This window comes from Panthera tigris, chromosome B3, assembly GCF_018350195.1.
Source record: "Panthera tigris isolate Pti1 chromosome B3, P.tigris_Pti1_mat1.1, whole genome shotgun sequence".
In the NCBI taxonomy this organism is placed as follows: Eukaryota; Metazoa; Chordata; class Mammalia; order Carnivora; family Felidae; genus Panthera; species Panthera tigris.
The window spans coordinates 49,878,812-49,904,749 of NC_056665.1; the positions used below are offsets into that span (position 1 = coordinate 49,878,812).

General features: G+C 36.7%; 1 protein-coding gene across 1 annotated transcript in view; it reads right to left on the reverse strand.

Annotated features, from left to right (window-relative positions):
- UNC13C (unc-13 homolog C) overlaps nucleotides 1-25,938 on the reverse strand; it is a 569,448-nt gene that overhangs the window by 166,583 nt on the left and 376,927 nt on the right. Inside the window, exon 17 of the mRNA XM_042988813.1 lies at nucleotides 14,605-14,690. Within this exon, the coding sequence (XP_042844747.1) occupies nucleotides 14,605-14,690 (86 nt within the window). The remainder of the gene's footprint in view (nucleotides 1-14,604; nucleotides 14,691-25,938) is intronic.

Genomic DNA, 25,938 nt, shown 5'->3' on the forward strand with positions numbered 1-25,938 from the left:
CATCTATACATAGCATTCATAGTCCATATGATTGGTAGTCACCCCAAGAGAGCCCACAGGAGGTCATGCCTTCACATATTTCTCTGGAAGGTCTTCAAATAAAAACATGGCAAAAGCAGGGTTTTTAGGGATCCTTAACAGGAAAGTTTCTGGAAACCTGATTTTATACCAATTGTCATCTACTCTCCAGGTTTCTTTTGCTGCCAAAACATTTTTAATTACTATTGGCCATCTCCAAACAAGACAGATTCTTGGCCAAAATATTACCAAAAGGATCACAGATATTTGCATTCTTTGGTTCCATCTGTATGTATGCATGCATGGCTGTACTTGTGACTGATTTGATATGATTTAATGAGAAGATTAAATTTACAAATTCTATAATTAAAGTCAACCAGTTTAGATAATATCCATTCATTCTTAAATCATTTTGTCTTCTTTGATACTTACCAGGGTCAGCAAGGCAGAAATCAGCATCTAGGGTGGTGATATTTAAATATTTGTATTTCCTATTTGAATTAAGTTTTGTTAAACTAATTTTAACAATTACTTTAAATTTATTTCTCTAAACTTTTTTTTTCCCCAAATGCTACTGATAAGGAAGAAAAGGGGCACCTGCGTGGCTCAGTTGGTTAAGGCTTAGACTCTTGACTTTGGCTCAGGCCATGATCTCTCTGTTCAGGAGTTTGAACCCTACATTGGGCTCTGGGCTGTCAGCCTGAGATTCTCTCTCTCTCTCTCTCTCTCTCTCTCTCTTCCCCTCCCCCCCTCAAAATAAATAAATTAAATTAAAAAATAAGAAAAATCTAATCAAGGATTTATCACTTCTTCTTTGCTTTCATTTTCCCCTTTTACCCAAATGAGATATGGCTGAAGGATTTATAGTAGGAAGACAATAAGTGAAAAAATTAAGAACTAAATATATACTTTTCTTATAAGTAGATAATTTATTATGATATTGACATATACAAACTCATTTCTTTATTTTTAGCAAATTCCACTTTAACTTTATTTTCTTGATTGTACTCTTACTACATTTTCCTCAAGGTAATTATGACCTACTACAGATTTCCACTTTCAAATACTCCATTCAAAAATTTCCCCAAGAGATGTGATAATTGGCCAGGAATATATTAATTAGTCTTAAGGGAAAAAATTTATGCTTAAGTATATCATTCTCATTATAGATATTTGAGAGAACTAGGTACACAAAAGTCAGCCCCAAGTTGTGTCAAATTCCCAAGTAGTACTCGGGAAATTACGTATATGATCTACTGGTATTTGAAGTCATGAATTAGAAAATATAGCTGATGTTCTTTTGTGCAACTTAAGGCCTACTGCATAGAGCATTTTTAAATGATTGAAAGATTATTATTTTACTATCCAACATTGACTAGGAATGAGGGTTCAACTGTAAACGGGATTAAACATTTTCTGAATCCTCGGAGCTTAATTTTAAGAGCAGTGTTTTTAAACTGCTAGCCCCAACTCATCAGTGAGGTTAATTTCCTCTCAGTGAACCAGACTTCCCTTCGCAAAAGAGTTTAGCTAAGACACTAGAGAGGGCTAACAAGAGCCCTGGCATCTTGGAAATAAATTTATCTTCAGAAGATTTCAAGAGTTGGTTCATGTTGTCCTCCCTTCTTGTGGTAGTGAGAGGGGCTGAAGGAAAGAAGAAAATTGTTTTTAACCATGTTGATTGTCACTTTTGTTTGAAATCAAACAAATATTGGGGCGCCTGGGTGGCTCACTTGGTTGAGTGTGTCTGACTTTGGCTCAGGTCATGATCTCACAGTTCATGAGTTCAAGTCCCATGTGAGGCTCTGTGCTGACAGCTCAGGGCCTGGAGCCCGCCTCAGATTCTGTGTTTCCCTCTCTCTCTAATTTCTTCCCCACTTGGCCTCTGTCTCTCTCTCTTTCAAAAATAAACAAACATTAAAAATAAATAAATAAAATCAAACAAATATTAAAAACCCATCCTAATACAAGACTACGCTAACATAAAGAACTGGTCAGAGAAGCGCACATTAACTGTGCTAGCCAGGCTTCAAGAGGACACCAGTAGTCCTTGCTTCTTGGAATTTATGTCCGTGAGCACTCCCTCCCACACTCAATAAACTGAACTGTGTGACCAATAAGACACTGTACAAGTGATGGAGCATAACTTCTCAGGCTAGGACAGAAAAGATACTGCAGTTTCTACCCTTCCCCTTGCAGTGCTTGCTCTGGGAAGAGGTAGCTGCTACATGTGAGAACAGTCAAGCAGTTTGTGAGGAGGTCTACACTGAGAATAACTGAGGCCTCCCACCAAAAACCTGAAATGGCTTGGGATAGCCATGTGAGTGAGCCAGTGGGGAAACAGATTCTCCTGCCCAGCAAGCCTTCAGTAACTGCAGCCCTGGCCAATATCCTAACATGACCTCATAGGAAACCCCAACCAAGAAACTCCTCTCCCATAGAAACCATAAGAGATACTATGCATTTATTTATGGTTTAAAACACAAAGTTTTGACATAATTTGTTACAAAGCAATAAATAACTGATACGCTAATCCTAAACTTTATACTTTTTGGATAACTGCCTGAAAGTTTCCCTTTTGCTATTTTGGTGTTATTGCAGGCGATCCCTTCATTTTATTCTTTATGCCCATCTAAGATATAAAGAAATGATCAGCTAGTGAAGTAGGCATGCTTTATGAGGGAGAGAAAGAGAATCCAATCTCCTGCCTTATATTTTCCAGAGGACTCATGTTCAAACAGGAAAAAAAAAAAATCACAAGACTCGAGCTGTACCAATCTTAACAGTTAAAGGCCAGCTATGTTCGTGACAGCAGGGACCCTGAATTAAGTCAACAAAGAATTTCAATTCAGAGAGTATCTAAAAGAAAAATGTGACAAAGCTCAGTATTTCTCAGGAGGTCAGATGGTCAGGTTGCCCATCTGAACCCTTGGATTATTGGCACGCACTACTTACGGTTTTTTATTTCAATACCAAATTAATAACAGGACTATGTCAAATACTGCTAGAATTGTCTTGCTAGAGCTTGAGTCTGGGTAGAGAGAAAATTACCACAAAAATCTTTATTGCTATTTATAAATAGCCATGTAACAATTTAAAATATTTGCATAAGTGATGCTCCATCTCTTGGTTCTAAAAAACCAGGTCACTGGGCTTTTGGGAAATCATTTCCATTTACCTGGGATTCTGCTAAAGTTAAAAGACAGACTTAAAAACCACTGGACTTAATTTCAGAACACACATGGGGTGTGTTTGACAAATGGATCTGCTTGTGCTGCTAGTGAGGCCGCATCCACAGTGTAAGTTAATTTAGACCTGTTTCTTCTGTGTGATTACTTTTTGAGTCAGAGATTTGGGAACCCAGAGAAAATGGCAGTCCATTTAATTAGATTTTACTCGAATACACTCATTTCTGTCAAAGGAACACAGTATATTACTCAGGTCAACATATTTTAATTATCTTTTACTGAAATAGATTATAAGGTGAGTTAGTAGATGGTTAAAGGTTAAGATGAATAATAGCATTACAAACACTCCTGAATGCCTATTTTTCCTTCCTGTTATTTTGAAGCTAAATATTTTAGTCAGCTTGTTCTAGATTAATTACACACAGTTTACCCTCTAGATCTACTCCAGAAATACAAAATAAGTAGTTACAACTTAATTTGCAGGGGGAGAGGTGCTACCAGAGAGGAGGAAACTACGAAATGCATTTAGTGTAAATGTGAAAAGGGTTCTTTGCTTCCAAGTTTAGGTCATTTGAACTAACACTGATACTTTCCTTCACAGTGAAGATGAAAGGAGGCAAGAATCCCCTAAATGTCTAAAAAATACTATGTTTAGAAGGTGAAAAGCAAAGGGTAATAAGCTCATTTCTAGTTTCCATTTTATTTTCCTTTATGTTTGTGCCCACATGCCCACTGCCAGTTCACCGTGTAAGCAGGATTTATTTGCCATCCCCACCTAGCCCAGTTTTTAATTTTAATGCTTTTCCTTTCTTATTTTGATTTCAGATTTTTGTAATAAAGTACTTTTTTTAACGTTTATTTATTTTTGAGACAGAGAGACAGAGCATGAACGGGGGAGGGTCAGATAGAGGGAGACACAGAATCTGAAACAGGCTCCAAGCTCTGAGCTGTCAGCACAGAGCCCAACTTGGGGCTCGAACCCACGGACCGTGAGATCATGACCTGAGACGAAGTCGGCCGCTTAACCGACTGAGCCACCCAGGCGCCCCGTGATTTCAGATTTTTGTAAGAGATATCTAACATGTCCCAAATACCTTAGTGAATTCAATCTGTTGGAAAGCCCTGAGTGTACCAATTTTCAAGAGGATGATAAAGAAGGGGGAGGGGCAGGCAGCAGTAGGAAGGAAAGAACAGAACAGAGGGACGTGTGTCCATCACAGTCTTGTCCTCGTTTTCAACGGTTACTCTCAATGATCTCTATTTCCACAATAAATGCCATGGGAGACTTAATGTAATGTTTTTAGATTTTTGATTATGTAGCTTGAAAGTTGATTTTTATTAATCAGCCTGTGAAATCTGTTTGATGGCTAAAATTTGGTTCTGAGAGTTTTGCCATATGTTTTGTGTGCTATGCTTACTAATGTAAAATAGATCATTATATATAAGATTAGGTTATTATATATATTATTTGGTTAACAACTGAATCTCAAAGGCTTATGTAATAAAAGGCATCCTGATCAACTGAAGCCTTACTATGCTATTTCCAAATACTAATATAAACAATTAAACTGATGAGTAATATACTTCAATATAGAATGTTCTGGAAACCATATAGAAAGTTTTGACAAAGTGCAACCTTTGGTCCTAATGAAGATGAAACTCATTCTGAATTATGTAGTTAACCTACACACAAATGCATATGTACAGAGTTCTGTCCACCTTGGATTTTCATCCAATGATTATTTACTGAGAACCTATACCTGCTACACTTGTGCTAAGGATTGAACATGGTCAATATGGTCCCTTCCTCCAAAGAGTTCATAATGTCATATAATTGAGAACATCACTAGTAAGACCACTCATTCTACTTAAAAACAATGAAAATGTTTATTCTGTAAAACATATATCAAACATGGTCAACAGTTAAATATGTCAAAGTTTTGCTGAAATCACCAGCTAAAGTCATAATGATAAGATTAATAAAACATAAGTAAATGGTAAAGCTAGTTATCCACCTTCTATAGTATTTGGCTTTGCAGCATTTTATGGTACAAAGAAGCATTCGAGCACCTGGGTGGCTCAGTTGGTTAAGCCTCTGACTAGATTTCAGCTCAGGTCATGGTCTCACAGTTCATGGGATCAGGCCCTGTGTCAGTCTCTGTGATGACAGCACAGAGCCTGCTTGGGATTCTCTCTCTACCCCTGTCCTACACTCTCTCTCAAAATAAATGAAAAACATTAAAACAGTAACAACAACAACAACAACAACAACAACAACAACAACAAAAGAGCATTAGCTGTTTCAGAATGCATTGAATTTTGTCCTACTCAAAGAAATAGTTAAATAAAGATATAAATATTAGAGGAAATTTATTTGCTTTTATTGGATTATGACTCCAAGGCAAAAAAAAAAACTGAAAATGGCTTGATCTGAATGCAATATGTGTTTGTATTTTTCTTTTGAACAGGAGATTAAACAAAATAAGCAATTTTTCATTCTTTTGTAACAGAGGTTCATTTTCATTTATATTATTGAATACTCCATGGACTTTCCTTAACCTAAGAGTTATATTCCTTCTTGGCTGAGTCATCAATATCTTCCCTGTCATTTTTATCCTATTGAGTTTCATGCTACTGGACTTGACTTCCTTCTTTTATTTCCTTGAAAATTATGATTTTTAAAATTTTCTTCTTTTTCTTATTATTTTAATTTTTCTTCTATTCTTCTTTTCTTATAAATTAAAACAATGATAATCTCAAAATTTAGCATGCAACAGAACCACCTGGAGGTCTTGTTTTAAAAACAGGCTGCTAGGGGCCCCGTGGGTGGCTTAAGCATCTGACTCTTGATTTCAGCTCAGGTCATGATCTCACACTGAGTGTGGAGCCTGCTTAAGATCTTCTCTCTCTCTCTCTCTCTCTCTCTCTCTCTCTCTCTCTGTCTTCTCCTGCCCCCTGGTTGTGTGCATGCTCTTGCTCGCTCTCTCTCTCTCTGTCTCTCTCTCAAAACGTAAATAAAAAAATAAATAAAAAATAAGAAAACACACTGCTGGGCCCCACCTTTTGAGAACCACCTGGCATAGTGGATCAGGAAAACTTAAATACAAATAAATACACTTTGCTCTTGCCTTTATTTTTGGGGAGAGTGGGGGAAAATATAAAACATATCTTGTTCTTGCCTTTATTTGGGGGGATTGAGGTACAGATGTAACACATGATCTCTCAAATAAACTGTCCCATCTAAACTGATACATTAATCCAGAAATCTTATTTCAGTTTACAGAGGACTGATGTGAACTGCCACTGAAAATTCAAATGAATAGAACTATTCATTTGCAGTAATGAGTACTGAGAATGAGTGATTTCAGTTTTGTTTTCACTTGTTGTCCAGTAATCTAGATTTGGAATTCAGCGTGAATATAGATTAATACAAATTGGTAGGTCACAGAAATGAAGGTGGGGCTAATAAACAGGGTATAACTGGAAGAAATTGTTTATAATTAATTAAGGAAGTATAGCTTGTACTTTATGGTAAATGTACCATCTTTTCTTACCACATGCAAATGCATGAGCAACACACACATGTACACACATACTGAGTTTCTGTGGGTAAACCAAAGTATTTAGGTTTTTTTCACAGCTATGATTATTAAACACTTCTACAACTGTCACAACCACATGTGGTGAAAATAATTGTTGGGAAATGTTCTTTTTTATATGAGATTGTATGAGGTTTGTGTGACTGTACTGAATTGTCAATGGAAATTAGCACTTTGAGAATGGAACATACAACTATGCTTTCACCTGTTTGTAGACACACGCTTATACTCCTGTGTGCATTCATTGGTTCAGAACATTTCTATTATGTGTCAGAGGAAGGAGAGAACAAAAAATGAATAAGAGCTCAGGGCATAGTGACTCATGTATTTATGAAGTGTAACACATGAACAAAAGTTATAATTGGAAGTATTATGGGAGAATAGGGACCAAGTACTTATTTCTCTCTGAGAATGCCAGGGAAAACTTAACATAATAAGAAATTCTGAACTTAACCCAGAAGACTACATGAGTCTTTGTTAGGGATGGTGATTAGGGAAAAGCTTGGGTAGGGATGGGGGGGGGGGCATTAGGCACAATGTCCTGAGGCAGGAACTTTTAAGAGGATTTCAGAGAAATTTCAAACATGTGGATGTAGCTACAGCATAAAACGCTAGGGCTAAAACTAGGTACAGAAAGAAGAGTAAGGTACTGGTCCAGGCTATGCTAAGGAATGTGACCTTTATCTAGTGGTCAGGGAGGCATCTAGAAAGGAAGAACCCTATCAATTAAAGTGAAAGCAGAAAATATGTGTATCTAAACAAGGACAATAGTAAGAAGCATAGAAAAGAAGATTATGGGGGTGCCTGGGTGGCTCAGTCGGTTAAGCGTCCGACTTCGGCTCAGGTCATGATCTCACGGTCCGTGAGTTCAAGCCCCGCGTTGGGCTCTGTGCTGACAGCTCAGAGCCTGGAGCCCTCTTTGGATTCTGTGTCTCCCTCTCTCTCTGCCCCTCCCCTGTTCATGCTCTGTCTCTCTCTGTCTCAAAAATAAATAAATGTTAAAAAAAAAAAAAAGAAAAGAAGATTATGGAGGAGAATTTAGACATAGAACTTATAGTATCTATTTGCTAATTAGATGCAGAGGAGAGAAAGAAGTCAACCTTCACTACCCAATTTTTAGCTTAGGCAAATGGAATGATACTAATGCTATTTTATAATATCAGGAAAGTGAAAGTGTCCTCCAGTACTGTTTAACTGTCTCTGTGGTATTCTGGTAGTCATCCTTAAAGTACCTAAATCTTAACAAATAGCTTTTAGAATAGGAAAATGACTTATTAGTCATATGAAATAGAGGATAGATTTTTTTTTTCAGGTACAAGACATTATCTGTTCCAAGCTAATATTTTCACAAGTAAGTATTATGTTATTTCTTTGAATCATTCAAAAGTCATGTTTATTTTTTTTAATTAAAATTTTTTTTTAATATTTATTTATTTTTGATAGAGAGACAGAGTGTGAGCAGGGGAGGGGCACAGAGAGAGGGTGACACAATCTGAAGGAGGCTCCAGGCACTGAGCTGTCAGTACAAAGACCAGCGCAGAGCTTGAACCCACGAACCTTGAGATCATGACCTGAGCTGAAGTTGGACACTTAACTGACTAAGCCACCCAGGCACCCCAAAAGTCATTGGCTTCTTGAAAAAGAGTAATACTGAAAATTTTCAACAGGATGAGGGAAAGACATGTGCTCTCTCTCCTTTGTTAAGAAACACTCACATCCCTGTTACTCATGGACCTTTGAAGAATGTTAGATAATGGAAAACAACAACAACAACAAATAGGTTGACTATTATTGCTGTAACAAAAGGAGGCCAGAGAGATCCTTTACAAAGTGCTTTCCATCTCTGCTCCATCCAGAGTCTTTGAAGTGTATAGGTACAGTATATATGGGCATAGTGTATAGGTATAGTTTTAATCTCTGTCATTCAAATAACATTAAGGAAGATTCAAAGTAGGAAGTAGTGGAAAAAATAAATCCATTGTTTCTAGAGAGATTTTATCAATGTAGAAATTAGTATGAAACTACTCTTCTCTACTAAAAAAATGAAGATCAAGATAAATTGACAACCAGTGGCTTGTGAGGGTAGACTTGAAAATCGGCAGAAAACTGCTGACAAGTGTACCAGAAAGGTGATAAGTGTGAAATAATGGTTTGAAGTAGACTAAGCATGAGGTAGAGCAGAAAGATGTTAAGTATGAGAATACTCTAAGAGAGGTTAGCAAACAAAATTCATGGGACAACAAGTCAGTTCTTCTGGTATAGTCAAGGTAGTCAACAAGACCAGTAATGATGTAACCATGCCTTTGTGTTCTCCTTGTCTTTGTGGCTACAATGTCAAGGGCAATGCCCTTAAACGCACAGGGTGGCCTGACATTTGGGTGAAGAGCAATAGAGATCAAACTTTTTTCGAGAGAAGATCATAACAATAAATATGAAGGGAGTAAAGAACTTTCAGAAGGTACTCAACAGGCAAATATTTTAATTTATAAGTTAAGACAAGATGGTGAAGGGAAAGTTTAAGGAAGAATTAGCAGCAATAGTTAGGCTTACTAGGACGATGAGCTGCTGAAAAATTACAAAAACAGGTTTGAGAATCTTCACCCATTGGTGAGATTCAACGTAACTTAGTAGCAGACAACCAAGGTCAGTAATAAAAAGGCAAAATGTCCAGAACTATCGCTTTACTTTAACTACAGCATTTAATCCTGGCCATATTCAGTGTGTGGTACACCAACCAGCTGGGTATCAGCTCAGATTACGTTAGAAATGAAGAGAATCCTGCCTCCCGTAAAAGATCTACTCAGTCAAAGTCTGTTTTCACAAGATTCCCAGGTAACTACTGGGCAAACTAAAGTTTGAGGAGCACTGGTATGAGAGACTTTACTAATGCCAGGTGAAAGATGATTCTGTGTTACATATTATAATTAATTTTATCTTGGCCTAAGTTATTAAAGTAAAACAGTAATTTTTAACCAATTTATTTTCAGTGACTTTTTCTATTCAAAGATTCATCTGAGAATGTGACCAATGCCTTAGGCACCCCTCTCCTATCCTACCCCCTCCTAAATGTGGATACAAATTTCAGAACATGACTTGAAGACCAGCCACAAACCCCAATTTAAGACTAAGTGTTTAAAAGAATCCCAAACATTCTTTCACAGAGCTATTAATTAGAAACCACCTGAATCCTTGTGGACCCAATCTACCATCTGGCTGTTATCTTGGGGCCTAGCAGGGTTTGCTCTTAATAAAGGCTGTGAAGACACAGACATATGTTATATAATCAGTATCCTGAACAGGACTGTCCTGATTTAAGAATTGGCAGGCAACCAAATCTGTGCATACCAACATGACAACGCAATGTCTGCAGTCAATAGGAATTACCAATTAAACATTTTAGTCACTTACAGTCATCTAAACATTTTGGTGGTATTATAAATCATTTCCAAGTTCTTGTTTACTAAATTATAATCCTTAAGGTTGTCATTATGGCTAGTATTTGTTGAGTATTATTTTGTAGGAAACTATTCCCCTTATCTCCATACCTCTGTGTCTTTTTATTTCTTCTTACAATAATTTATGGGGTAGGTATTTTTGCTGCTTGTTTACAAAGATGGAAAGTGAGGTTTATTGAGTTTAATAAATTGTCCAAAATCAGAGCTAAGAAGTTAATGGAAAGTAGCAGAGTCTGAACCCAAACCTAGGTCTAAATTACTACAAAACCTACATTTTGTACATGCCAGGGTAAAGACTCCAAGAGTTTTTAGAATAAATTATTTAGAAACAATTCCACAAAACCAACTTTGTTTCACCATGTTCCCCCTTCCTATGCTCTCTTTTCCACAGAAAGTTCATCTTTTTTTCTTTTTAATTGGTAAAATCATTTATTCTGGGTTCATTCAATAAATTATCACTATAGTGATCAAATGAATTACTGTTTATCAAGCTTGTAAGGTGATTAATGTCAAGGGTTAAAAAACAAAATAACTTGGCTCATATAGATTGAGTGAAGTTGGAGAAAAGATATTTGATTTTAAATTAGATTAATTCTTTTACAGCAGGTGACGAGTTCATGAAGAAAAGCAAAATGCTGCAAACAGCTACAGGTCAAAAAGTTCTATCTAACTGGCTCTTCTCTGTTGACCTGACTTCATCACAGGTTGCTCACAAGTTGGGCTCTGATGCTTTAGTCACAAGTAGAACTATGTAGCCCAAATTAAACGCCAACACAGAGTCTTTCTAGGTCAAGAGCTGGAAGCACTACTCCATAGTCAGTAAATTTTAACATTTTTGAAGGCAAGTAGGGCGAGTAAGAATATTACTATCAATGTGCAAAAAGCCTGCCAGATGAATGTTTTTAAGTACATGCCCTCTACTCTGTGAGGGGCTGTTAGTCTTCATTTTCTCTAGTGATTATTATTCATGCCACATTTTAAAAAAGGTACAGTCTTTTTCTTGAAGCCACTTATTAGGCTGAAAGAGTGTAAAGGAAGAAGGGAGAGAAAGTGGACAGATTCACATGCATTTGTGAACACTTTCCTAGAGATTTAAACTTTGAATGACCCATAAAGGAGATTGCTTTGAGACTCTGACAGATCTTTTCCCCTGTATAGAATAATAATGGCCCCCTCCCGTTAGCACAGTGCTTTCAAGTTTGCCAAGCACATTTAACCTATGCAATACTCACACCAACCTGGGGACTCTTATCACCCTTTTTATTGAAAAGAAAATCAAGGTTTGAAGAAGCACTAATTTCCAGGGTTGCCCAGCCCATGAGTGATAAAGATTTCTAAAGGTGGGTTTCCCAGTCTCAGGTATCTTGTTGCCTCCCAACTAACAATACCACAAATGTTTACTTTGAACATGGTAGTTATTCTTGTCTCCAAGGTTGTTTCTATAGGATTATCTCATCTGCAATTCATTTCAAGAAAACAAACACACAGTGACTTTCTCTTGATGTTCAATGCATACAAAGGTTGAAAAAAAAAATCTTTGCACTCAAACGTCTTCTCATCTGGTAGAAGAAGAAGTTGCATAAATCATTAACTGCAACCCAACATATTCCCTTACTATATTTACCATGCCTTCTTAGAAATATGTGTGAATGATCTTGGAGCTGATTTTTGATGATACAGTCTCAGCATTTGGGGATACTGTTCCTACACAAAATTATTAACCAAGCCTCTAATCAAAGTTACAGATGCTCTCCTTTAGCATTCCTATTTTCAATGTTGTTGCAAACAAACACCAAATTTTTGGTATTTTAAATTCTTTAACATAAACATTATGTTTAGTTCTCTAAAGCAACTGCTTGTTTTTTAAAGTAAATATAACATAAAATATCCAATAGTTACACAAATGTTACTACATAAGCAAAGAGAGAACCTGCCTAAACAAAATGTGTCCTAGCAAGTAGTGCCATCTGGGAATGGTTCCTAATAATCAAATTCTTCAGAAATGTGGGCAGGAGTCTCCCTGCACATTGCTGGGCACTGTGATCCAGTGTGAACTTTTCACATCATGAAAAACACACAAAGATGTTGACTTGTTGGAATGTTCCCAAGACCACATGGTAAAAGCGGTCGCAAGTGGAAGTCTCCTTCTCTGCTCACTAACCTAGTGAGTTGGGATTACCCAACAAGTAGTTACTGAGTAGCTTCTATTTTGTAGGCATCACCTCAGGCAAAAAAAAAAAAAAAAAAAAATTGCATTGTGGTAAGGAAGACAGACTGTTAAGAAGGAATCAAATGAACACCAATAAATACACAAATAAAAGATAGTAATTAGTTCCTATACAGCCAATTAAAATAAGGTTATTCTTGGCAGTGACTTTAGATCCCAAGAGAATGACGTTAAAGTGAGCCACACATGGCTGCTTATGAAGACTGGTGGGGAGAGAAGTCAAGGCAATAGACAAGATGGTGGAAAAGCCCAAAGACAGGAATGAACTTAGAATGTGCTGAGGAAAAGAAAAGAACCAACAAAAACCCCACACATGACTTGAGGAACTCGGTGAATGGTTATGCCAATATTGCAACAGGGTACAATGGGAAGACGCAGGTTTTTATAGGACACATTAAGAATTCTTTAGTGATCTTACAAAGTTTGAGATGCCTGACAGACATTGGAGGAGAGTGGAAGAGTGTAAAGGATAAAAGAAGGGAGTACATGCTAGCTGAGGAACCTTAGTGGCCTAGTGTACTGGTGCTCCCCATTTGACTTAAGAGACTCTTGAATTTCAAAGAGAAAACTGAAGGAGATTGGTAGGAAAGGATGTAGTTGGTGGGAGACAGGCACAGAAGTAGAGAGAACAAGGCTGACTAATACAATGGAGAAGAAACATCTTATTGAAGAATAAGGAGTTTGTGCCTCTCAACAGTCTGGTTTAATTTTAAAGACAGAAAACCTCTCTATTTGTGGGGGGGAGAGCTGGACTTTACCAGAAAACTGGATATTAAAATCTACTGCGTGCCTTCTTTTTCAAATAACAAAAACGTCTGTATGTTCCCTCTGTGTCCCCCAGCAACATGCTTACATTTTAGCAATGCTAAAAAAACAAAACTAAAAACAACAACATGATACTCTGTACCAGTCTTACCGTATTAATCTGTTCTTCATATTACAGCCAAAATGCTTTTTCTAAGTTGCAAATCTGAACAAGACATGTACTTCCGAAATCCTTTCATTGTCTCTTATTTGTCTTCGCAGAGAGTTAAACTCCTCACCACATCCCACCAGGTCCTGTATGCTGGTCCCTGCTAGTTTTTCCAGCCTCTCTTCTTGCTATGTCTTGTTCATAGGGCCTGCTGAGTGCGATTTTCGTAAGCGTACCTTGTACTCACTCTAACTGCTAACACTCTGTCCTCTGCCGGGACATGAAAGAGATGTTTCTTGCTCATCTCTTCCCAGAACTAACTCCTACTTATACTTCAGGTTTTGGTCAAGATAACACTTCCTCAGACTAAGTGCCACTAGAAAGCCTACCTTGCTCCCATGTCCCAAATCTGATTTAGGTGCTTTTCCTCTAAACATTCTATCATCATTAGACTTGACCACCCCATACTTCTTGTGGCTACCCTCCATAATTTTGTTGAGGGCAGGGACCGTGGCTGTCTTGTTCACTGCTATATACTCCACACTGAGTATAGTGATGGACATATAGCATCTAGGAGTTCAAAATATACTGTTGGACAAATGCAAAGAAAATTTGCTACTCGACTATAAGTTCCTAGAGGACAGGAACTCTAGACTGGTTTCCAGTGCTCTAACTCTAACCATAGTGTGAGTGCTCAAAGGATATGGATAGAATTTTTAAACTTAGAGTTCTATTTTAAAGAGCTCTATTTCCCTTAGAAGATTTAGACTGACTGAGAGCAGAGTTCATGACAAATAGCTTTGCCATGGTCTTTTTAAAAACTGGTCAGATTCTAATTTTCATAACCATGGGTACAATTTCCAAGTCTACCTAGACAAATTGCTGGACTAATTCTACTCACTCACGCCTTCAATATGGTCTGCTTTGGTAAATGAACTGCCATAAGGTATTCCTGCATCTGAGCATTGTCCTACAAGTGAAATACTTATTATGATCCTTCAACGTAGACAACTTGATTAAAAATGTATGCTTTTAGGGCTTTTAAAGACTTTGAGATCTATATTTCCCAATAATGTAGAAATACGTTTTAGAACTAATCACTGCAATGTTCTATTCCATCAGTTCTTTACATTTAAGATCAAGAAACTAACATCACAATTTACTTAAAACATGTGTTCAAAGAGGTATAAATATTTGTAATTACCTTCTAATGCATATTTCATATCCTGAGCAAAAAGGGTCCACATAATTTCAGCACTTATTTTTCCCATGTTCAGTTCTTGAGGAAACCTAAAACCAAACACATATATTAGTGCATCGAAAAGAGAAATGTGCCTAAAAAACAGCTTTACATATATGCCACAGTAATTGTTATATACCTCATAGATACTTTTATTTATGAGATTTTTCTTTATAAACTTTCATAGGGAAAAAGCCACATACCAGAGTACAGAAATAAACACAATTATTTGGTGCTGGGAAAACAGACTCCGTAGCATTAGCACCAAAGTGGTGCTTGGGGCTCGTGATGGATGTCTTAGGCTATGTGTTTGTTCTAAAAAGCCCTTTAGTTTGGTCAAGCACTCTATTTTCATATAATTCAATTTTAAAGATAGGGCATATGATTCTGAGTACCTGGTACTGCATAACAACAAAACAACACCTTGCATTCATCTGTTAGCCATTTTCCTTAAAGCAAGCTTGAGTGCTTCCACTCTCTATTTGCTTAAAATAAATTATCTCCAGAAAGGCTCCTCACTTCTTGTAAAATGGCCCACTGTGAACCCATTAATCAGGACTCTAGAATTTCCAAGCAGCTCTGTGTTTTAGGTCAAATAAACTTTAGGACTAAGATTACTATGGCTGCTAAATACCCATTCTGTTTGGATGGGTTTTCAATCTTATGATAAAGCTCCTAGTAATATAAGCCCAACGAAGATAATGACCAAGTCTTTTCATTATACTGAAAACACCACATGCCAGTATGTTAAGACTGAAAGTACTTTCTTTTCTCACGAATATTTAATATATACACGCATATAAAAATAATATATACTGGGGCGCCTGGGTGGCTCAGTCGGTTAAGCGTCCGACTTCAGCTCAGGTCACGATCTCGCGGTCCGTGAGTTCGAGCCCCGCGTCAGGCTCTGGGCTGATGGCTCAGAGCCTGGAGCCTGTTTCCGATTCTGTGTCTCCCTCTCTCTCTGCCCCTCCCCCATTCATGCTCTGTCTCTCTCTGTCTCAAAAATAAATAAACGTTAAAAAAAAATAATATATACTAAGAGACAAAAAAAATACATTAAGGAACAAAAATAGCTCTCACATTCACTTATATTTTTGAGTTTAAATCAAAACAGAGTAACACTCCTGAATGGGATAGAAAGTGTTATCTAAGTTAATATGACCTCAATATGACCTCAAATAAGAAAAACACCACCACCACCAACACTGACACTACATAAGACTATTCTAGCCCCACTTGCCACCAAAAGTAGGCATGTTTCATCACATATTCCTTACCAACTGCCATCTATCAATTTGCCTAATAATGTCAATTGATATTTTAAAACTAACATGCAGAATCTGTACATTTATCAAGTAAACTCAGAACACCTTCTATGATAAAAAAAAATATATAACCTAAATGTATACAAATTTGTTTTCAATATTAAATTTTACTCTATTGATATAAAAATAACTTTGGGCGAGTAATTTATTTCAACAGTTTTCATTCGTGGATAGCTACTAACATCACAATTTGTGGCATATTAATTTTTATGTAACAATTATGCAGTAACAAAATTGTAATTAATATGACATAATGAGAATGCTTTAAACTCATAAAAGGAGGAAATTAATTTTTTGAATCAAGAACAAAGAACATATTAATTCACTTTATAGTATTCTGATATTTAAAAAAAAGACGTAATACAAAAAGAAAACTAACAAATAATATCTCTCACAAAAATACTTGCAAAATTCTCAGTAAAAAATGGCAAATTCAATCCTTCAATATATAAAAAGGGTAATACATCATGATTGAGAGAAGTTAATGTCCAAAATGCAATGTCAGTTCTACATTAAAAAATGAATAAATGTAATTTATTATATCAACAGACTAAAGAGAAAAACTTATTATCTCAATAGATCCAGAAAAAGTATCTGACAAAGCTCAACATTCATTCGTGATAAATAAACTAAAGCTCTGAAAATTAGAAAGTAGAGGGGACTCAACCTTATAAAAAGAATCTGCAGAAACCTACAACTAACATTTTAGTTAATAGTCTCAAGCTAATATCAGAATCAAAGCAGTGATATTTACATTCACTACTTCTATTAAACATTATACTAGTGTTCCTAAAGATTGAAAAAGGCAAGAAAAAGAAATAAGACAAGAGGAAAATAGACATATAGCAAAGAAAGAAATAAAATTCTAGGGCAGACACATGATAATCTATGTGAAGAATCCTAAAAATAACCTAGAAAAAAGCTACTAATTTGTTTCAGAGGGTCACAGAATGTAAAGTCAATACACAAAATTATTTCTATATACTAGCAATGAACCACTGGAAATTGAAATTAAAATAATGGTATCATTCAAAATAGCAGAAAAATTTATCAAATACTTAGGTATAAATGTAAAAACATATGTACAAGATTTATAAGAAGAAAACTACAAAGTACTGAGGAGAGACACCAAATAAAACCTAAATGGAAAAATATGTTATACTTAAGGATGGATATACTAGATATTGTTAGAATGTCATTTTTTTCCAAATTGATTTATAGATTCAATGAATCTCAATCAGAATTTCAGCAGGATTTTTTTGTGTGTGGAAACTGACAAAGTGACTGTAAAATTTACTTGGTAAAGCAAAAGACTAAGAAGAACAAAAAATAATATAGATTTCAAGACAAAAGCCTTTGGGAGATAGGATTAGGAAGATGGTGGCATAGGAGGACGCTGGGCTCACCTCGTCCTGCTGATCGCTTTGATTCCACCCACATCTGCCTAAACAACCCAGAAAACTGCCAGAAGACTAGCTGAAGGGACTCCCTGGAGCCAAGCATAGACAAGAGGCCCATGGAAGAGGGTAGGAAGGGCTGAGAGGCAGTGAGCACTACACGGACTGGTGGGAGGGAACTGGGGCAGTGGCGGGGCAGCCCTCCTGGCAAGGCAGAGCCCCAAAAGTCTGGCTGACAAAAGCGGAGGGGCTGGACTGCGTGAGTTCTGACAGCCAGAGGGACTTAACATCGGGAATGTTAAAAGTCAACACCTCTGCTCTCAGAGTGCGAGGAGAGTGAGAGGACACCAGGAGGGAGAGGTGTTGAGCCCTGGGAGGCAGAGCTCAGCTCAGTGGGGAACAAAGGCACTGGCAAGCACCATTTCCCTCTCCCATCCCCTAGCCAAAATTCCAAAGGGAACCAGTTCCCCTCACCGAACTTGCTTGCACCGCACAAACGCCCAACGCTGTGCTTCTGTGGATCCATCCCTCTGATGGGCCTGCTTCCCTCTGGGTGCTATAGGGCCCCTCCCTCAGGGGACCACATACAGCAAAGCCAGCTAAGCCTGCCCCTCCCACCCCTGTGCACCTTGTGCATCCACCCCGGCTAATACGCCAGATCCCATAGAAGCAGCACCACAAACCTGGCAGTGTGCAAGTAGCCCAGACAGGGGACATCCCACTCCACAGTGAGTCCTGCCTCTGAGAAAGGGGAAGATAAGGTACACACCAGTCTGACTGTGGACCCAGTGGTGGGCTGGGGGTAGATTTCAGGTCTGACTGCAGCCCTGCCCACCAACACAAGTTACTCCAGACAACACAGGGGAAGTGCCCTGCAGTTTGGAGCTATGCAGGGACTACCAAAATGATAAAATGGAAGAACTGTCCTCAAAAGAAACTCCAGGAAATATCAACAGCTAACAAATTGATCTAAAATGATTTAAGCAATATAACAGAACAAGGATTTAGAATAATAGTCATAAAATTAAACACTGGGCTTAAAAAAAGCATACAGGACATCAGAGAATCTATTGCTACAGAGATCAAGGGACTAAGAAATAATCACGAGGAGCTAAAAAATGCTATAAATGAGGAGCAAAATAAAACGGAGGCAGACACACCACGGATTGAAGAGGCAGAGGAGAGAATAGGTGAATTAGAAGATAAAATTATGGAAAAAGAGGAAGCTGAGAAAAAGAGAGATAAAAAAAATCCAGGAGTATAAGGGGAGAATTAGAGAACTAAGTGATGCAATCAAAGGGAACAATATCCGTATCATAGGAATTCCAGAAGAAGAAGAAGAGAGAGAAAGGGGCTGAAGGTGTACTTGAACAAATCATAGCTGAGAACTTCCCTGATCTGGGGAACAAAAAAGGCATTGAAATCCAAAAGGCACAGAGAACTCCCTTCAGACATAACTTGAATCAATCTTCTGCATGACACGTCATAGTGAAACTGGCAAAATACAGGGATAAAGAGAAAATTCTGAAAGCAGCTAGGGATAAAAAACCCTAACTTACAAAGGTAGACACATAAAAGTGGTAGCAGACCTATCTACTGAAACTTGGCAGGCCAAAAAGGAATGGCAGGAAATCTGCAATGTGATGAACAGAAAAAATATGCAGCCGAGAATCCTTTACCCAGCAAGTCTCTCATTCAGAATAGAAGGAGAGATACAAGTTTCCCAAACAAACAAAAACTGAAGGAATTCGTCACCACTAAACCAGCCCTACAAGAGATCCTAAGGGGGATTCTATGAGTGAAATGTGGCAAGGACCACAAAGTACCAGAGACATCACTACAAGCATGAAACCTACAGACATCACAATGACTCTAAACCCATATCTTTCTATAATAACACTGAATGTAAAGGGACTAAATGTTCTAACCAAAAGATACAGGGTACCAGAATGGATAAAAAAAAAAAACAAGACCCATCTATTTTCTGTCTACAGAGACTCATTTTAGACCTGAGGACACCTTTAGATTGAAAGTGAGGGGATGGAGAACTATCTATCATGCTACTGGAAGTCAAAAGAAAGCTGGAGTAGCCATACTTATATCAGACAAACTAGACTTTAAATTAAAGGCTGTAACAAGAGATGAAGAAGGGCATTATATAATAATTACAGGGTCTATCCATCAGGAAGAGCTAACAATTATAAATGTCTATGTGCCGAATATGGGAGCCCCCAAATATATAAAACAATCACAAACATAAGCAACCTTATTGATAAGAATGTGGTCATTGCAGGGGACTTTAATACCCCACTTACAACAATAGATAGATCATCTAGACAAAGGATCAATAAAGAAACAAGGGCCCTGCATGATACATTGGATCAGATGGACTTGACAGATATATTTAGAACTCTGCACCCCGAAGCAAAAGAATATACTTTCTCCTCGAGTGCACATGGAACATTCTTCAAGATAGATCACATACTGGGTCACAAAACAGCCCTTCATAAGTGTAAAAGAAGTGAGATCATACCATGCACACTTTCAGACCACAATGCTATGAAACTTGAAATCAACCACAGGAAAAAGTCTGGAAAAACCTCCAAAAGCATGGAGATTAAAGAACACCCTACTAAAGAAGGAATGGGTCAACCAGACAATTAGAGAAGAAATTAAAAAAATATATGGAAACAAATGAAAATGAAAATACAACAATCCAAACACTTTGGGATGCAGCGAAGGCAGTCCTGAGAGGAAAATACATTACAGTCCAGGCCTATCTAAAGAAACAAGAGAAATCGAAATACAAAATCTAACAGCACACCTAAAGGAAATAGAAGCAGAACAGCAAAGACACCCCAAACCCAACAGAAGAAGAGAAATAATAAAGATCAGAGCAGAAAAAAAACAATATAGAATCTAAAAAAACTGGAGAACAGATCAATGAAACCAAGAGTTGGTTTTTTGAAAAAAATAAACAAAATTGATAAACCTCTAGCCAGGCTTCTCAAAAAGAAAAGGGAGATGACCCAAATAGATAAAATCATGAATGAAAATGGAATTATTACAACCAATCCCTCAGAAATACAAGCAATTATCAGGGAATACTATGAAAAATTATATGCCAACAAACTGGACAACTTGAAAGAAATGGACAAATTCCTAAGCTCCCACACACTTCTAAAACTCAAACAGGAAGAAATAGAAAACTTGAACAGACCAATAACCAGCAAAGAAATTGAATCAGTTATCAAAAATCTCCCAAAAAGTAAGAGTCCAGGACCAGACGGCTTCCCTGGGGAATTCTATGAGACATTTAAAGCAGACATAATATCTATCCTCAAGCTGTTCCAAAAAATAGAAAGGGAAGGAAAACTTCCAGACTCATTCTATGAAGCCAGCATTACTTTGATTCCCAAACCAGACAGAGACCCAACAAAAAAACATTACTACAGGCCAATATCTCTGATGAATATGCCTGCAAAAATTGTCAACAAGATACTAGCAAATTAAATTCAATAGCATATAAAAAGAATTATTCACCATGATCAAGTGGGATTCATTCCTGGGCTAAAGGGCTGGTTCAACATTTGCAAAGCAATCAATGTGATACATCACATTAATAAAATAAAAGATAAGAACCATATGATCCTGTCAATCGATGCAGAAAAAGCATTTGACAAAATTCAGCATCCTTTCTTAATAAAAACCCTCCAGAAAGTCGGGATAAAAGGAACATACTTAAACATCATAAAAACCATTTATGAAAAGCCCACAGCGAACATCATCCTCAATGGGGAAAAACTGAGAGCTTTCCCCCTGAGATCAGGAACATGACAGGGATGTCCACTCTCACTGCTGTTGTTTAATATAGGGTTGGAAGTTCTAGCATCAGCAATCAGACAACAAAAGGAAATCAAAGGCATCAAAATTGGCAAAGATGAAGTCAAGCTTTCACTTTCTGCAGATGGCATGATATTATACATGGAAAACCTGATAGACTCCACCAAAAGTCTGCTAGAACTGATACATGAATTCAGCAAAGTCTCAGGATACAAAATCAATGTATAGAAATCAGTTGCATTCTTATAGACTAATAATGAAGCAACAGAAAGACAAATAAAGAAACTGGTCCCATTCACAATTGCACCAAGAATCATAAAATACTGAGGAATAAACCTAACCAAAGATGTAAAAGAGCTGTATGCTGAAAACTATAGGAAGCTTATGAAAGAAATTGAAGAAGATACAAAGAAATAGAAAAACATTCCATGCTCATGGATTGGAAGAATAAATATTGTTAAAATGTCAATACTACCCAAAGCAATCTATGCATTCAATGCAATCCCAATCAAAATTGCACCAGCATTCTTCTCAAAGCTAGAACCAGCAATCCTAAAATTTGTATGGAACCACAAAAGATCCCGAATAGCCAAAGTAATATCAAAGAAGAAGACCAAAGTGGGAGGCATCACGATCCCAGATTTTAGCCTCTACTACAAAGATGTAATAATCAAGACAGCATGGTATTGGCACAAAAACAGACACATAGGCCAATGGAATAGAATAGAGACTCCAGAATTGGACCCACAGGTGTATGGCCAACTAATCTTTGACAAACCAGGAAAGAATATCCAATGGAAAAAAGAGACTCTTTAACAAATGGTGGTGGGAGAACTGGACAGCAACATGCAGAAGAATGAAATTAGACGACTTTCTTACACCATTCACAAAAATAAACTCAAAAATGGATAAAGGATCTGAATGTGAGACAGGAAACCACCAAAACCCTAGAGGAGAAAGAAGAAAAAAAACCTCTCTGATTCAGCTGCAACAATTTCTTACTTGACACATCCCCAAATGTCAGGGAATTAAAAGCAAAAATGAACTATTGGGACCTCCTCAAGATAAAAAGCTTCTGCATTGCAAAGGAAACAATCAACAAAACTAAAAGGCAACCAACGGAATGGGAAAAGATATTTGCAAATGACATATCGGACAAAGGGCTAGTATCCAAAATCTATAAAGAGCTCACCAAACTCCACACCCAAAAAACAAAGAATCCAGTGAAGGAATGGGCAGAAAACGTGAATAGACACTTCTCTAAAGAAGACATTCAGATGGCCAACAGGCACATGACAAGATGCTCAATGTCGCTCCTCATCAGGGAAATACAAATCAAAACCACACTGAGATACCACCTCATGCTAGTCAGAGTGGCTAAAATGAACAAATTGGGAGACTATAGATGCTGGAGAGGATATGAAGAAACAGGAACCCTCTTGCACTGTTGATGGGAATGCAAACTGGTGCAGCCGCTCTGGAAAACAGTGTGGAGGTTCCTCAAAAAATTAAAAATAGATCTACCCTATGACCCAGCAATAACACTTCTAGGAATTTGCCCAAGGGATACAGAAGTGCTGATGCATGTTAAAAGTTTACAGCAGCACTTTTAACAATAGCCAAAATTGGAAAGAGCCTAAATGTCCATCAACTGATGAATGGATAAAGAAATTGTGGTTTATATACACAATGGAATACTACATGGCAATAAGAATGAAATATGGCCTTTTGTAGCAACATGGGTGGAACTGGACATTGTTATGCTAAGAGAAATAAGTTATACGGAGAAAGACAGATACCATATGTTTTCATTCTTATGTGGATCCTGAGAAACTTAACAGAAGACCATTGGGGAGGGAAAGGGGGTAAAAAAAGTTAGAGAGGGAGGGAGCCAAACCATAAGAGACTCTTAAAAAATGAGAATAAACTGAGGGTTGATGGGGGGTAGGAGGGAGGGGAAGGTCGGTGATGGGCATTGAGGAGGGCACCTGTTGGGATGAGCACTGGGTGTTGTATGGAAACCGATTTGACAATAAATTTCATATTAAAAATAATTTTACAAAACCCAGAACATTTACATCTCCATGTCTTCACAGCTTACAATGAAATATAGTAATTAAGACAGTCCATCTTCAAATACAAGGTTAATTCATTTTCAATAAGATATTATGGTAGTTAAATAGGGAAAGGGTAGCTTCAACAAGTTCTGCTAGGGTAACTGGATATCCATATGCAAAAAAATAAATAGAATTCGACCCATACTTCACAACATATAAAAAAAATACCTCAAAATGGACCACCTACCTAAATATAAATATACCTACCTAAATATAAAACCTTAAACTATAAAACTTCTAAAAGAAAGAGTAAAAAATCTTTATGAGTTTGCATTAGGCAGTGGTTGCTTAGATGTGAGGCAAAAAATTCAAAGCATACTCATAAATTAGACTTCATGAAAATTAAAGTCTGTTTTTTAGAAGGTACTGTTGAGAAAATAAAAAGATATGCAACAATAGAGGAGAAAACAGTTTGCAAGACACATATATGATAAAGGAATTTTACCCAGAATATATAAATTACTCTCTAATATCAATAATTTAAAAAAATGGGCAAAGAATTTCAAAGACACTTCAGCAAGGAAGGTAATTAGATGAAAAATAAGCACATGACAATGTGCTCAACATTAGCCTTTAGGTACTTTCAAATTAAAACTATAATGTGATACCACTATATGTCTACTAGAACAGCTTGAAAACAAAAGAAACAGAACAAAAGCTAACAATACCAAAGGCTAGCAACGTTGTAGAGGAGCTAGAATGTGGATACATTTTGGCTGACAAAATGTTAGAATCAGATTGGAAAACAATTTGGCAATTTCTTATAAAGGTAGATATATGTTTAACTAATAGTCCCCTTCTAGGTATTTATCAAAGAGAAATGCAACTATAATTGCAACAAAAGCTGTACATATTGCTTAATTCTTAATCACCTAAAATTGCAACATCAATGTCTATCAACTAATGAAAGGATAAATCAATGGAGACAGATTCACAGAATGGAATTTTTTAAGCAATAAAAAGGAATAAAGTACCAATACATGTAACAATGCACATGAGTACCAGTTGAATTATGTTCAATGAAAAAAGCTATAGTCAAAGGCCTACATACCACGATTCCAATACATTATCGAAAAGGCAAAAATACAGAGAAAGAAAACTTATGAGTGGTTGCCAGTGACTTGGGTGTAAAGAGGGGTAGACTACAAAGGAGTGTGAAGAAATTTGGGGGTGATAAATATATTTTATATTTTAATGTTAGTAGTTACATCACTATGTGTTTTTTATTTCATTAATTTCTGCTCATTATTTCCTAACATCCATTTTCTTTAGGTTTAATAAATTGTTTCTTGTTTAAATTCTTAAGAATGATACTTAAATAAGTAATTTGGGAGATTTTTTCCAATCTAATGTGTATTTAAGGTATAAATTTCTTTCAGGAACTGCATTTAGCTGTATCCTAATAATATTATATTATATATTCATATTAATCCAATCAAAATATTTCAAATTTTTAATTTTGATTTTTTTCTATTTTGGAATATATGCAATATTAATGTTCTAATATCTTTTTTTATTGAAGTATTGTTGACATAATGTTATGTTACCTTCAGGTGTACAACATAATGATTCAGTATCTCCCTACATTATGCTCTGCTCTGCTCACTGTCACTATGGATCACAATGTTCACCAGACAACCCTATTCCAGTATCACTGACTATATTTCCTATACTTTACCTTTCATCCCTGTGACTTATACACTCCCTAACTGGAAGTCTGTGCCTCCCACACCCTATCACCAATTTTGCCCATTGCCCCATACTCCTCCCCTCTGACAACCATCAGTTTATTGTCTGTATTTATAGGTCTGTTTCTGCTTTTTGCTTGTTCATTTTGTTTTTTTTAGATTCCACATGTAAGTGAAACCATATGTTATTTATCTAATCTTGATTTCTTAACTTCAGCTATTTGGATTTCCTAATATCTTTTTGTTGCTGTTTTCTCCTTAATTAAACTAAGGTCAAAGAGCACATTTTGAAAGATTCCATTCTTTTGAAATTTGTTGAGATTTACTTTATACCCCATCATATAGTTAACTTTTGTAAACCATCTTTATTTTACATCTTTTGTGTCCTTGAACTTCATTGTGGTTATTTTCTTCTGTACCATCTTCATGTTTACTAATTCTTTCCTTAGGTCTAAATTATTATTAATTTCATTGTTGTAGTTTTTAGTCTAGAATTTCTTTCTGATCCTTCCAGTAGTTTCAAGGTCAGAGCTGAATTTTTTCATTGTGTTAATTTCTTAATATACCAATCAAAATTATAATATATGAATCTCTAAATTCTATTATATTAATCTCTTATAATACCTGCTTATTTTTGATTGAATGAAAGACATTGCTTGTGAAAGATGTCTATACAATTTAAGTCTGTGGATGATGTTAGTATTTTTCAGAAAGGATTCATGTTTCTTCTGGAAGCTGTATTTTAGGTTTTGAGAGAGATGACCTTTCTCCATTCACGAACTGAATTCACTCAAACTGGATCTGTATTTTATTCACGCTCACTCCTAGCATGTATCCCTTCCTAGCCCCATATGTATGACTTGGATGTTCACCTCGACCCACCACTTCATAGGGCCTGAATTTCAATTATTCTCCTGTTCTTGTG